This window comes from Oncorhynchus mykiss, chromosome 12 (genome assembly GCF_013265735.2).
Source record: "Oncorhynchus mykiss isolate Arlee chromosome 12, USDA_OmykA_1.1, whole genome shotgun sequence".
In the NCBI taxonomy this organism is placed as follows: domain Eukaryota; kingdom Metazoa; phylum Chordata; class Actinopteri; order Salmoniformes; family Salmonidae; genus Oncorhynchus; species Oncorhynchus mykiss.
The window spans coordinates 83,771,570-83,787,705 of NC_048576.1; the positions used below are offsets into that span (position 1 = coordinate 83,771,570).

The 16,136-nt window shown below is 45.6% G+C and overlaps 1 protein-coding gene across 2 annotated transcripts in view; it reads right to left on the bottom strand.

The window, feature by feature from the left end:
* Positions 1 to 1,691: 1,691 nt before the first annotated feature.
* The window catches only part of adgrl1a (adhesion G protein-coupled receptor L1a), a 229,190-nt gene continuing 214,745 nt past the window's right edge, over positions 1,692 to 16,136 (bottom strand). For both annotated transcript variants that reach the window (XM_036938851.1, XM_036938852.1), the window contains 2 exons: positions 11,873 to 11,890; positions 1,692 to 11,726 (listed from right to left, as the gene is read on the bottom strand). In XM_036938851.1, the coding sequence (XP_036794746.1) occupies positions 10,801 to 11,726; positions 11,873 to 11,890 (944 nt within the window). In that variant the 3' untranslated portion in view covers positions 1,692 to 10,800. The remainder of the gene's footprint in view (positions 11,727 to 11,872; positions 11,891 to 16,136) is intronic.

Here is a 16,136-nt window from a genome sequence, read left to right on the forward strand (position 1 = left end):
GAGATGGAGGGGGGATAAAGGAGAATCATAGCCTACTATCACTACCTTGACACATAGTGTATAATAGAGTAACACAGCTAAATCCAAACACTTGAGGGCAGTAAAGAACCAGGAAGAACCCAGTGACATCACCAGTGCTGGTTCAGTCTGAGTTTAATAGCTGACTGTCTATTATTACAGCGATGTTAGGTTCTGTGGGTGATGTGTACTACTCATGCCATCTCAGAGTGCCCAAAATGGCCACTAACCTTGGCAAAGGCTATTTTTACCTTTCTGCTGAGATAGCCTCACCTCTGTGACTGTGTGAGTGCTGGGGAGATGGAGGAGTGTATCTGGGGTGACACGGAGGCTGTGTGATTCCCCCTCTGTCTGCCTAGTAGGCCCTAGGCGTGTGTTTACATCTGTATTTTATTGTGCTGAAGTGTGGGGTGACTGTGTGGTCAAGGCTGGAGAGCTCCCCCACAGGGACTACTACTGAGGGGGCACAGTAGGGGCCAGGAGAGGGAGGAGTGTGTGTATCATACATGTACTACAATGTATGAAACACACACATTATATTTTGTATGAAACACACACACACACACCAAGCGGACAGAGCAAAGGAGCAGAGGGACAGGATTGATGATAATGGTAGTAGGAAGCCATATAATTATGAATTAAGACGCTCTGATGCACATAATAATTAGCTAAGAGCTAATTAGCTAACGATCAGATTCTACAATGGCCATGATTATGTGCCATCAAGGAAACGAACCCCTCCAGGAGACACGTATCAAACACTGATGACACACTATCAGTAACAATGAGCTTTCAAGGGAGGCTGGATACTGTACTACAAACCCCTTCACTTCAATGTAGGGCCCTCACATCACAAACTATAAGTTTAGGGGAAGTGCGCACTACAGAAACATTCATGCTCGTAGTTTGTTGTTGCCATGGCAAACTCACTAATGTAGTTTAACTTCCTGTGAATGGTCGGCTTTCTGCTATGAAACATCCAAAATGGTGGTTGTACAGTACTGCACCATACTGCTATCCATGTGATCTGCAGTTTGCATTATCATACGGCTCACTAAGTCTACTGTATACCTAAGCAACTCTTCACATTTTTTAAGTGATCTGCCCAGCCCTGACTGAAACCACCCACCTCTGTTCTCAATGTCTGCCACTGGTGCTCAGTACCATTTGTTATGAACAACCGTTGATTTCTCAGCATGAACTAACCCTCCTCAACATAGAATAACCTTGTTGGTCGTCTTCCAATCATGGTGGGCGTACAGGACCTATCGCTAACCAACCAACCCTGAGTGGGAGTGAGAGCATGACTCGTACAGAAACAACGTCTCCTTCCTCTCGCCTTTCTTTAGCTTTTCTTTGATTGTTTTGTTTGTTTGAAGGCTTTGGATAGAAGACAAGAAAAAGAATCAACCCACCCACAGTTCCATCTGCATGTGGTTGAGAAGAGAGTTTACTCAGAGCAAGGCAGAGGCAGGGTCCTGTTGGTACGAGGCTGAGGTTTAATACACCACCATACTCAGATCCCCATCACCCTGCAGGCCAAACCATGAATAAATCATTAGCACTTAAAGACACCTTTTCATTTTCATCTTGAAAGACACCCACACAGCATTAGAATGAATGCACATGGAAAGATTGGAGGGAAACTCTAGTCCATTATTGACACAAGGTAGTTCGATTTTAAATAGTTTTTTATTAATATGTGCTGATACAGGGTCGCGCTGACCTGCGATGACGCAAACGCTCACAGAAAACCACCACCCCCTTTGGCCCAGATAGACAGACAGCTGTCAAAGCAATGACGTGAGAAAAGAATCACACATCAGTCCTCAAATAAAAAAAGAACAAAACTGAATCAAGGTTTTACATCAACCTCTCTTTAGAAAGGATTCAGAAGTACAGAATAAATGAATGGAGAAAAACCCATCATAGTAAAATCTAAGAGAAGTACTCTAAATGGAGATGTACACATTATCATCACCCCAATGGCACACGATCAGTACTCCGTCCTCAAAGGTCCTACTGATGATGAACCTCCCAAACTGAGCCCTTCCATCCATACACCCAGCAATAGTTCTACCAGTCGTCACTCATCTCTTACCAACACTTCTCTGCCGTAGACTGTCTACCTGTCTGGTCATTCCTAATGTCTAATACTGTCTGGCTGGGTCTGACCAATGAACATACTGACATGCTACTAACAGCATCACAACCCCTCCTACAGTATAGAGCCCAGAACATCTCATGCACATTTCCCAGACCCTGCCCTTGTTCACTTACAGCCATGCAGAACACTCACCAATAGACCTCGATAGGTGGCTGGCCACTTAGACCAGCATCTCTAGCCTACAGTGACCAGTCAGCCTCGTGGGGAGTATGTGTGTCCCATGGAGCTGCTCACCACAGAGATGGTTCATCAGTGTCCCATAGCGTTAGTCATCCACACATGCAGAGTTTCAGACACAGTTCAGATCAGAGTCACACAGTCAGAGGAGCCAGAGTACTGGGATGTGTATTCAGAAATAGAAAAACATGCCTACAAAAATGAATAGGTCAACGTCAGCCTGCTCCTAGCTCCTACGGTTACGTGGATCGACTTTAAACATGTAAACGGTAAATCCCTTATGATCTTTTATGATCTCTAGCGCCACTTCACTGTACACAGTAGTTTAAACTACCTAACCTGACTGGACATGTATGTGTGTTACTATGCGTGTAGTATGTGTGTGTGTGTTGTCTTTTGATTTTGGACCAGAGGTTCCGGGTGTAGAGTACCCAGCCTACCCTACCCAGAAATCCATCTGTTGTAGTCCCACCCTGTGTATAAAAGATGGCCGCCGCTTTGAGCCATAACTCAGCTCCATGGACGGACAGTTACCCAACACAAAAATAAACAGCACAATCCTTGTCACTGCATTTGTGTAATCATACTCCCACATATTCTTAAAACTATGATATATGTACTGTATATAGTCATGTGGACACGTAACAAGAGACCAATAACAAAATAGTACTAATTTATTATTCTCTACAGGAAAACCTGTTGTATTCCTTATCACTCTGAAAACCTCCCTTGTCCAGTAGATGTGGCAGTTGATTCCTATTATATCTCAATAATTTCATTACACCGACAGAGACCTCTGTGTTACTGTTACAATGGGTTTGTGAGGCCAGTGGAGTTGATCTAATGCGCCTGGTTAGTTGATCAACTGGAACCTCCTGACTCCTCACCACGGCAACAGTAAGGCATCTAGAACAATAAATCACATTCTTATCTCTGCTTCCTGTATAACCTTGCACGAACACACAGGCACACTGACACTCATCCCCCCACACACACTCTGTCCCTGGCTAACTGTGACATCACATGTCCTGACACCGCTCCCTTTATGGCAGTTCCCTGGGGATAGACTACCTGACCCAGTGCTCCTCCTCTCCTCTCCTCCGCTCCACTGCAGAGGAACCACTGACATGTTTTCACACTAACGCAGAGGTCACAGGATATGGGCATCACAGACCTGGGAGAGAAACAGTCCATCTGAGAAGGTCAGCAGCAGGGCAACGTTACTGTCAGATCACAGTGTCCTCCGCTGTCTATTGGAACACTGAGAGATGACTGTTCTACTGGGGTAGAGCTGCAGGGGCCGCAGACTGAAGGGACAGACTGACTCCAACTCTATCCTATAAGAACCTTCAATCCACCTGCCTGCACACATGGAGGTAGGGGCTAGATGCACGGGCAGGGAGTAGTGGGCTGGAAGTGGGTGAGAGAGTGAGGGGGAGGGAGGGAGAGAGAGTGTGTGTGTGGGTGCGTGTGTGTGTGTGTGTGTGTGTGTGTATAGAGGTCTCTCCCTCTGTGGTCTCAGCACAGTAAATGATTAGCCAGTGTTATTATCCTAATCAGAGGTAACATAGGGATTTAGATGGGGGTGAAACTCCCATTGAGCAGGTCTCTGGGTCCTACAGTGCTTTCTGCTGTATAATCACTAGCATTACCACAATACAGTACGGCTCCACTGTTTATTGAGATATCAATCTGGTGTAAACAAAGCTTAAGACAAACAAATTAACTCCAAACAAAACTCTGGGATTAATGCTGGGCTAAAAGAGAGCCCATTGGTGGAATAAGATGGGATGGAGTGAGAGAGGTGAGGGAAGAGAGAGAGAGAGAGAGAGAGCGAGCGAGAGAGCGAGCGAGAGAGCGAGCGAGAGAGCGAGAGAGCGAGCGAGCGAGAGAGCGAGAGAGCGAGAGAGAGAGACTACACAGGAGATGGTGATGCAGGTTCTTCCCCTCCTGGTGAGTCTGTCCATACACAGTGTCTGTCCCTGTGAGGTTACCAGCTAAAGGTAAACTTTGAAGATCACATCAATAAAGATGTAGGTGGTGATGTGATGATAATGATGGCGGTCAGTGTAGGGCATTCATTAACTTTTCTTTATTCCTTCTAGTCAACATACATTCAATTGTCCATTGCTGACCGGTCAATGCTCCTATTGAATTAACTATGAGCTGCAAGGCCAATGTTGAATTAATATTTCCAGTAACAAGCAAAAGAAAATGTGCATAATTATCAGATCCTTCTGTAAACACAGACATACACAGCGGTCCAGTGGTAGGCATATAGTAACACTACCCTACCAGGCCGTTTCCAATGTTAAACCAAGTCAGACACACCAGCAGAGTATTGCACACATGCCTCCTGTAGAACACCTGGGCCTCCTATCTGAGTCTGAACTAAGAGAGATTCCTCTACCAAGAAGAAATGGAGGAAAAAACGAATATATTCTTAATTCTATCCCGGCTCTCAATCCTTCTCTTTCTCCCCCAAGAGCCCCAACTAAACTCAATGTGCCCTTTAGGACTCTTTAGGAAGAAGTGGGACACCCAGGCCCTAACCAAATGTCACCCTGAAGTGGACGCTGGAGAATCCATCTACTTGCCTAAATGTACTGCACATTTAAATGGGCTTACTTCAGCATTCGCATCGCACAGCTCAGCTATGTACAGAGATCTTGAAAAATAAAAAATAAAGCATGAATAAATGAACATAGAAATAAATATTCCAAATACATAAATAAATATAAAGATAAATAAAGCATTAGAAAAATACATAAATAAAGAGAATGGCAAAACTCTCAGATTTTTAAGGTTGGGACAGACTTTAGGGGGAAGGAACCTCATGAATACATCTCTGGTTTGATGGATGGTTTCTCTCTGGAAACGCTTTAATACGGCAACGCTACATTCTGACATTCTGGTCTCATCAGTCAACTCTGCCTGTCATTCTGACTGTCTGGTCTCATCAGTCAACTCTGCCCGTCATTCTGACTGTCTGGTCTCATCAGTCAACTCTGCCTGTCATTCTGACTGTCTGGTCCCATCAGTCAACTCTGCCTGTCATTCTGACTGTCTGGTCTCATCAGTCAACTCTGCCTGTCATTCTGACATTCTGGTCTCATCAGTCAACTCTGCCTGTCATTCTGACTGGATGGTCCCACTGGTCAACTCTGCCGGTCATTCTGACTGGATGGTCCCATTGGTCAACTCTGCCTGTCATTCTGACTGTCTGGTCTCATCAGTCAACTCTGCCTGCCATTCTGACTGTCTGGTCTCATCAGTCAACTCTGCCTGTCATTCTGACTGTCTGGTCTCATCAGTCAACTCTGTCTGTCATTCTGACTGGATGGCCCCATTGGTCAACTCTGCCTGTCATTCTGACTGTCTGGTCTCATCAGTCAACTCTGCCTGTCATTCTGACTGTCTGGTCCCATTGGTCAACTCTGCCTGTCATTCTGACTGTCTGGTCCCATTGGTCAACTCTGCCTGTCATTCTGACTGTCTGGTCCCATTGGTCAACTCTGCCTGTCATTCTGACTGGATGGTCCCATTGGTCAACTCTGCCTGTCATTCTGACTGGATGGTCCCATTGGTCAACTCTGCCTGTCATTCTGACTGGATGGCCCCATTGGTCAACTCTGCCTGTCATTCTGACTGGATGGTCCCATTGGTCAACTCTGCCTGTCATTCTTACTGGATGGTCCCATTGGTCAACTCTGCCTGTCATTCTGACTGGATGGTCCCATTGTTCAACTCTGCCTGTCATTCTTACTGGATGGTCCCATTGGTCAACTCTGCCTGTCATTCTGACTGGATGGTCCCATCGGTCAACTCTGCCTGTCATTCTGACTGGATGGTCCCATTGGTCAACTCTGCCAGTCATTCTGACTGGATGGTCCCATTGGTCAGCTCTGCCTGTCATTCTGACTGGATGGCCCCATTGGTCAACTTTGCCTGTCATTCTGACATTCTGGTCCCATCGGTCAACTCTGCCTGTCATTCTGACTGGATGGTCCCATTGGTCAACTCTGCCTGTCATTCTGACTGTCTGGTCTCATCAGTCAACTCTGCCTGTCATTCTGACTGTCTGGTCTCATCAGTCAACTCTGCCTGTCATTCTGACTGTCTGGTCTCATTGGTCAACTCTGCCTGTCATTCTGACTGTCTGGTCTCATCAGTCAACTCTGCCCGTCAATCTGACTGTCTGGTCTCATCAGTCAACTCTGCCTGTCATTCTGACTGTCTGGTCTCATTGGTCAACTCTGCCTGTCATTCTGACTGTCTGGTCTCATCAGTCAACTCTGCCTGTCATTCTGACATTCTGGTCTCATCAGTCAACTCTGCCTGTCATTCTGACTGGATGGTCCCACTGGTCAACTCTGCCGGTCATTCTGACTGGATGGTCCCATTGGTCAACTCTGCCTGTCATTCTGACTGTCTGGTCTCATCAGTCAACTCTGCCTGCCATTCTGACTGTCTGGTCTCATCAGTCAACTCTGCCTGTCATTCTGACTGTCTGGTCTCATCAGTCAACTCTGCCTGTCATTCTTACTGGATGGTCCCATTGGTCAACTCTGCCTGTCATTCTGACTGGATGGTCCCATTGTTCAACTCTGCCTGTCATTCTTACTGGATGGTCCCATTGGTCAACTCTGCCTGTCATTCTGACTGGATGGTCCCATCGGTCAACTCTGCCTGTCATTCTGACATTCTGGTCCCATCGGTCAACTGGCTGTCATTCTGACTGGATGGTCCCATTGGTCAACTCTGCCTGTCATTCTGACTGGATGGTCCCATCAGTCCACTGCCTGTCATTCTGACATTCTGGTCCCATTGGTCAACTCTGCCTGTCATTCTGACTGGATGGTCCCATTGGTCAAGTCTGCCTGTCATTCTGACTGGATGGTCTTATTGGTCAACTCTGCCTGTCATTCTGACTGGATGGTCCCATTGGTCAACTCTGCCTGTCATTCTGACTGGATGGTCCCATCGGTCAACTCTGCCTGTCATTCTTACTGGATGGTCCCATCGGTCAACTCTGCCTGTCATTCTGACTGGATGGTCCCATTGGTCAACTCTGCCAGTCATTCTGACTGGATGGTCCCATTGGTCAGCTCTGCCTGTCATTCTGACTGGATGGCCCCATTGGTCAACTCTGCCTGTCATTCTGACATTCTGGTCCCATCGGTCAACTCTGCCTGTCATTCTCACTGGATGGTCCCATTTGTCAACTCTGCCAGTCATTCTGACTGGATGGTCCCATTGGTCAGCTCTGCCTGTCATTCTGACTGGATGGCCCCATTGGTCAACTCTGCCTGTCATTCTGACATTCTGGTCCCATCGGTCAACTCTGCCTGTCATTCTCACTGGATGGTCCCATTTGTCAACTCTGCCTGTCATTCTGACTGGATGGTCCCATTGGTCAACTCTGCCTGTCATTCTGACATTCTGGTCCCATCGGTCAACTCTGCCTGTCATTCTGGTCCCATCGGTCAACACTGCCTGTCATTCTGACTGAATGGTCCCATTGGTCAACTCTTCCTGTCATTCTGACTGGATGGTCCCATCGGTCAACTCTGCCTGTCATTCTGACTGGATGGTCCCATTGGTCAACTCTTCCTGTCATTCTGACTGGATGGTCCCATCGGTCAACTCTGCCTGTCATTCTGACTGGATGGTCCCATCGGTCAACTCTGCCTGTCATTCTGACTGGATGGTCCCATTGGTCAAGTCTGCCTGTCATTCCGACTGGATGGTCCCATTGGTCAAGTCTGCCTGTCATTCTGACTGGATGGTCCCATCGGTCAAGTCTGCCTGTCATTTTGACTGTACTGTCTGAAATGGCACCCTATTCCCTACATAGTGGACAACTTTTTCCCTGGTGAAAAGTTGTGCACTATGTTTCCATTTTGAACACAGCATGCTTCTTTGATCCAAGTTCTGTCTTTGTTCGCATAGGGCTCTGGTCAATATTAGTTCACTACATAGGGCTCTGGTCAATAGTAGTTCAATCCATAGGGAGGCCCTGGTCAGAACTGCACTACATATGAAATAGGGTGCCATTTTGGACAAACCCTGTCATTGTTCCTTGCTCAAGATCCTGTGAGGCAGCCTGAAGTGTCCCAGTTTTACGTTGGTACCTGAACCCTCAGAAGCAGCTGGCTACCCTAGTCTTTGAGATGGAAGCTAATAGAATAAAAGGCTTTCTCCTAGATATAGAATTACTGTCCCCTTCCTCTGGTGTGCATTCAATTCACCCAACAAAAATAGCTTTTTGAATGTACACACTTACAAAATTCCCACGAATATGGTACCCACATGTACGCACACACTCTCCTGGACATGTACGCATACACACAAACTCTCTCTCTCGCGCGCACACACACACACACACACACACACACACACACACACACACACACAGACACACAGACACAAAAAACCCCAGGGAATTCATTGTCACATTAGGCTCTGGAATAATGCTGAAACTATCTGTTAGAAACAGCAAAATGAAAGACGTTTTGATAAAAAACAAATGTTATCTGACATGCTAAAACCCATCATATTAAAATGATATCATTTAGTTGTATCTAGGATATAACCTTTCAAACAATACATTACTGACCAAAATCACATTATGGCTGCTGTCCTTGAACCACAATGCATTGGAACGCCCATGATGAGGCACAGTATGACATGTTATTATGACATCTATCCCCCCTCCCCCACCCACACAGCACTTCCTGTCTGGGAATGTCAAAGGTCAAACATTAACAACATGTAATGGATTATATTACATAAAATTGTGCCAGAACTTTTTTTAAACGTTTTTATTTGTATGCAAAATCTACCACCCATCATACTCTTTCTCTCTCTCTGTTTTTCTGTTCGAGAGATTTTCACTGAATGGCACAGCACTAGTTATGACTCAAGGGAACGACAGTGAGAGAGCAAGATAAAGACGGGCAGAGAGATGGAGTGCATCATTCAGGTCACAAACTCCAAAACATTTTCTTTTTTTCTTTTGTTGTTTTGTTGCAGTACAAGAAGTCTGTTTTTAGTATTTCTTACTTTTTTGTTGCTTTTCTTCATCTGGTTTCTGTATTTACACGGTAGGAGTAGAGTAAGTACTGTAGTTTGTGTGGTTCCTATGTACAGGGTTAGACTTGCGTAACGGCTGAAGTGGTTCCAACATTTAGAGTCCATTCTGTCACAACCACACATAGGTGACGTGGACACATCCATTGAAGAGGGCATCCATTCTTAAAGGGTGCACAATCTGTCCCTTTAACCCTCCGGGTGATGCAACAGAAAGTCACCAAGATAACATATTCTTCTTAGTAAAGCAGTCTTTTACTTTTCAAATGTCTGAAGAAAATAACAAAAAAGTCCCCCCCCCCCCCCCCCCCCCCCCAAAAAAAAAAAAGTCCTTGTCCGTTCCTCGAGTCCTAAAGATCTACCTCTTGACCCCTGACCCTTGACCCCTCAAACAGCCTTCCTGTCCTGTGGTGTACTTCTTACTTCCTCAGTCTCTCCTCTAGTTCTGTATATACGAGTCAGTTCATAGCAAGATAAAATAAAGGCAACTACTCTTAGACAGCTCCAACTGCCTTGTCTGAACAATTGTTCTGGCTTCTTTTTACTCAGATGGAGGGTTGTGTCTGATGTTCAGAAACAAGCACTTCTGTGAGTGAGTGAGTGGGTGTGTGTGTGTATGGCTGTGTGTGTATGTCTGTGTGTGTGCGAATGCTCCAGTTTCTGTTCTGGCTGGGAAAATGTATTTTTGGCAACACTGAAGTAGCTTTCAGAGATTTTCTTCCTATGGTATAATAGGCTACTACAGTATATCCCCTGTCTCCACAGCTAACTACGCCGAGCAAATGATGAGTGAACAAAAAGAGAGATGGAACATGAGAAATGGAAAGAGAAAAGGGAACTAGAAAATGAGAACAATTTCTCTAGAGGAATGTTTGTAGAAATTCAGTGAAATTAAATAAAATGGACTTTGAACAAAGTTAAGTTGAGAAATATCTGTAGCTCTGTAGGAGTAAGGTATAAGGGGTTTGTTGGATTGGTACATTCAGAGTGCTGGACTTGGCATCTGTCTGCTGCGTGCCAAGAGAAAGGGGGATGTAGAAGAGAGAGAAGGAGAGAGCGGGTGAATGTTCCAGAGAAGAACAACTCAGCCATCACTCATCTCCACCAGACAGCGGAGGTTCTCTAGGATAAGACTGTTGCCGTGGAGACAGCTAAACCTCTCCTTAAATTTAAATTTGTTCGCTCATCTTTCAATACAAATAAAGAGGGGAAAAAAGGCAACCAATCAAGCAGGAAGTGGAGAGGAGCGAGAGAAAGAGCGAGAGGCGGGTTCTGAGGAGGCAACCAGCCAGCCTTCATCCTCATCCTCATCATCTTGGTCCCCGTCCGCATCCTCCCGGTTCCAGTCACAGGCTGGTGACCAGCTGCATCTGTCCGTCTCCCTCGCTGTGGGTGGGCTCCTGGCCGGGGTGCCCCTCCCCCTCCCTACTGGGCCTCCTGGGGGGCGGGGCCTGGTAGAAGGTCTGCATGGGTGCTCCTCGAGACCCCAGGGCGGGCCTCCCAGAGCTGTAATAGAGCTCCTCAGGGGGCTGGGCCGAGCGGGGCACCACCTCCAGGGGCTCGGGGCTACTGTCCGGGTAGGGCGAGTCTCGCAGGTTGGTGATGCTGGTGTACAGGGAGTCCCTGGCGGGAGAGTCAGGGCCCTGTCCCCCAGACCCCTGGCCTCCGGCGCTGTGCCCACTGTGGCCGCTGTGGCCCAGGCTCTCTGTGAGGTCGGCCGTGTAGCTCTCTGACTCCTCGGGGTCAGACTGGTAAAGGACAGATTGGGCTCTCTGCAGTAGCAGCGGCTCCTCCAGGGCTTTGTAGAGCAGCTCCACGTCCTGCGGCGTCCTCTGGCGCCCGCCTTCTCTGGATAGGAAGTCCTCGTCGTCGTCCAGGCTGATGCTCGGCTCTGGCACAGCTACTCCCGTGCCTCGGCCTACTCCGCCGTGAGGAGGGCCCCTCGCTAGACTACCACATACCCTATCCCCGCCCCCAGCTCCTGCCCCACGCAGGTTGTTGTGCACCAGCTCAGAGATGATCATCTTCTCGAAGGCAGCTGCGTCAGACAGGTTGCGCCGTATTCCGTCCCCGCCCAGGGTTTCAGACCCGCGGGGGTTGAGGAGGGGAGGGGGGGTGTCTGCACACCCCATGCCCCCGCCCAGGAAGTCACAGCTGCCCCCGCCACCGCCCACCGGCCCCACGCTGCGGAGGGAGTAGCTGTTGTTGAAGTTACCATTGAGGGGCAGGGTGTCCATACCACATGGATCACGGGCCTTACACAGAGTGTTCTCTGCACAAACACACAGTACACACAACACATAGGGGTTATTAAATAGAATTAGGGCTTAAACATTATTTTGGAGAAAATATAATATTTGTGTAAACACTATAATAAACACTGATAGTAACATAAAGGTTTATAGACGTGGGACATACTTGGGTCACGGAAGGTTCCTGTAGATCCATGGAGAAGCCACAAAGAAAGGAATGAAAAATACTGGTGAGTGAGTCACTTTTACTCCTCCTCTCTCTCTCTTTCATCACTCTCTCTCTCTGTCGCTCTATTTTGCTCTCCCTCTCTCACCCCCTCTCTCTACAATCAATAGATTTTATTGCTATGATAAAGACTAACAAGAGAACACATCAGCCAATAATACCCACAACAAAAGTCAAACCACTCAAACAAATATACAAGTCAATGTATTAACCAGTAAGAGGCTTTGAAGCCACCGGTCAGCCATATAGGAATTAATGGAATTATACAGTATGTTAATTCAATGTTTCAAGGACACAATAACATGTATTTTTAAGTATTTTGATGTTGTAGTGGGGACAGTAATGTCAGAACCAAAAATGATATATATTTTTTATTTTATGTTTAGCTCTATAATATAATTAACGTGACAAAAACAAATGTAGACATTAATAAATGCTTTTCCATAGCTTCCCCCAAAAATGTTTACAACGGTGAGGGGGTGCCAAGATGGAGGAGTGGTGGCTTCAAAACAGCGCCTCCTGTTAGTCATCTAGTGCAAATCATCTATAATCATTGATAAAACACAGGCACACAAACGGCCTCATAAACAAACACACAACCTGTAGTTTTGACATGATAATCCACCATCATTTACACCACTCACACACGCGCACACACGCGCACACAAATACACACACACACACACACACACACACACACACACACACACACACACACAGAAACCACTGTGGTATATTCTGCTGTCTGTGAGCCTGTGATTCAGTACATCCATAATGCATGCACCACCATCTCATAAAGTAGCAGTAATGCTTATTCTACGACGCGCCTTCAACACACCAAAATATGTTGTGATTTTACTCCCAAATTGCCATCACAGGGTGATCGCATCAAAATGAGAGGCATGGTGAGGCATGGCTTCCCTAAGTAAATCCGTGTTAGACTGCGGTTCGGTGTGGATTTAATTTTTAATGCATGGTATGATTTTAATCAAGACTCGTCGGCTGTTGCTATGGCGGTGGTGGAAGGGCTAATTAGACATTCTAATGAAGTACACTTCCTACTTCCTCTCCTCTCAGGGTTCTAAAAATGTCCCTGCCACTGCTGAGCCGGACCCCGTGGCCGTCAGGCTGCCTGACGCATTGTGCAGAGAGTGTTTAAAATATTAAACAGAGATGCTGTCTACAATTTCAGGCCTCTACTACGACACAACAGGCTGCTACTATAGTAACTCTCTACTGGCTGGCACACTCCCTCTCAGTCAGGCAGGGAGCACACAGATAGAGAGGAGGGAGCACAGAGCGAGTACTCTGGATAGCTCTACTACTTAAGACCTACAGTACTATGAGAGTACTCTGGACAGCTCTACGATTTAAGACCTACAGTATTATGTGAGTACTCTGGATAGCGCCTCTACTTAAGACCTACAGTATTATGAGAGTACTCTGGATAGCATCTCTACTTAAGACCTACGGTACCATGAGAGTACTCTGGATAGCTCTACGACTTAAGACCTACAGTACTATGAGAGTACTCTGGATAGCTCTACTACTTAAGACCTAGAGTACTATGAGAGTACTCTGGATAGCGGCTCTACTTAAGACCTACAGTACTATGAGAGTACTCTGGATAGCTCTACGACTTAAGACCTACGGTACCATGAGAGTACTCTGGATAGCTCTACGACTTAAGACCTACAGTACTATGAGAGTACTCTGGATATCTCTAATACTTAAGACCTACAGTATTCTGAGAGTACTCTGGACAGCTCTACGACTTAAGACCTACAGTACTATGAGAGTACTCTGGATAGCTCTACTACTTAAGACCTAGAGTACTATGAGAGTACTCTGGATAGCGGCTCTACTTAAGACCTACAGTACTATGAGAGTACTCTGGATAGCTCTACGACTTAAGACCTACAGTACTATGAGAGTACTCTGGATATCTATACTACTTAAGACCTACAGTATTATGAGAGTACTCTGGACAGCTCTACGACTTAAGACCTACAGTACTATGAGAGTACTCTGGATAGCCATACTACTTAAGACCTAGAGTACTATGAGAGTACTCTGGATAGCGTCTCTACTTAAGACCTATAGTACTATGAGAGTACTCTGGATAGCTCTACTACTTAAGACCTACAGTATTATGAGAGTACTCTGGATAGTGCCTCTACTTAAGACCTACAGTACTATGAGAGTACTCTGGATAGCGTCTCTACTTAAGACCTACAGTACTATGAGAGCACTCTGGATAGCATCTCTACTTAAGACCTACAGTATTATGAGAGTACTCTGGATAGCATCTCTACTTAAGACCTACAGTATTATGAGAGTACTCTGGATAGCGTCTCTACTTAAGACCTACAGTATTATGAGAGTACTCTGGATAGCGCCTCTCCTTAAGACCTACAGTATTATGAGAGTACTCTGGATAGCTCTACTACTTAAGACCTACAGTACTATGAGAGTACTCTGGATATCTCTACTACTTAAGACCTAGAGTACTATGAGAGCACTCTGGACAGCTCTACTACTTAAGACCTACAGTAGTATGAGCGTACTCTGGATAGCATCTCTACTTAAGACCTACAGTATTATGAGAGTACTCTGGATAGCGTCTCTACTTAAGACCTACAGTATTATGAGAGTACTCTGGATAGCTCTACTACTTAAGACCTACAGTATTATGAGAGTATGATGGATAGCTGTACTGTAATAATAGGGAATTCAAAGTAGGACTACTACGTAAGGGCTACTGCCAGAAGATCTATCTAGTATACTACAATTGAAGTTGGAAGTTTAAATACACCTTAGCCAAAAACACTTAAACTCAGTTTTTCACAATTCCTGACATTTAATTGTAGTAAAAATTCCCTGTCAGTTAGAATCGCCACCTTATTTTAAGAATGTGAAATGTCAGAATAATAGTAGAGAGAATTATTTATTTCAAGTTCTATTTCTTTCATCACATTCCCATTGGGTCAGAAGTTTACATACACTCAGTTAGTATTTGGTAGCATTGCCTTTAAATTGTTTAACTTGGTTCAAAAAGTTTCAGGTAGCCTTCCACAACCTTCCCACAATAAGTTGGGTAAATTTTGGCCCATTTCTCCTGACAGAGCTGGTGTAACTGAGTCAGGTTTGTAGGCCTCCTTGCTCGCACACACTTTTCAGGTCTGCCCACACATTTTCTATAGGGTGGAGGTCAGGGCTTTGTGATGACCACTCCAATACCTTGACTTTTTTGTCCTTAAACCATTTTGCCACAACTTTGGAAGTATGCTTGAGGTCATTGTCATTTGGAGACCCATTTGCGACCAAGCTTTAACGTCCTGACTGATGTCTGGAGATGTTGCTTCAATTTATCCACATAATTTTCCTACCTCATGATGCCATCTATTTTGTGAAGTGCACCAGTCCCTCCTGCAGAAAAGCACCCCCACAACATGATGCTGCCACCCCCGTGCTTCACGGTTGGGATGGTATTCTTCGGCTTGTAAGCCTCCCCCTTTTTCTTCCAAACATAACGATGGTCATTATGGCCAAACAGTTATATTTTTGTTTCATCAGACCAGAGGACATTTCTCCAAAAAGTACAATCTTCGTCCCCATGTGCAGTTGCAAACCGTAGTCTGGCTGTTTTTATGGCGGTTTTGAAGCAGTGGCTTCTTCCTTGCTGGGCGGCCTTTCAGGTTATGGCGGTTACTCAAATTATGTCAATTAGCCTACCAGAAGCTACCAGAAGCTTCTAAAGCCATGACATAATTTTCTGGAATGTTCCAAGTTGTTTAAAGGCACAGTCAACTTAGTGTATGTAAACTTCTGACCCACTGGAATTGTGATACAGTGAATTATAAGTGAAATAATCTGTCTGTAAACAATTGTTGGAAAAATTACTTGTGTCATGCACATTTCCAAAACTAGAGTTTGTTAACAAGAAATGTATGGAGTGGTTGAAAATGAATTTTAATAACTCCAACCTAAGTGTATGTAAACTTCCGACTTCAACAGTATATGTGTAGTGTACAAAACATTAAGGACACATTCCTAATATTGAGTTCCAAACCGATGCCCCTGGCACCTACTACCAGACCCCGTTCAAAGGCACTTACATTTTTGGTCTTGCCCATTCACCCTCTGAATGACACACATACATAATCCATGTCTCAATTGTCTCAAGGATTAAAAATCCTTTCTT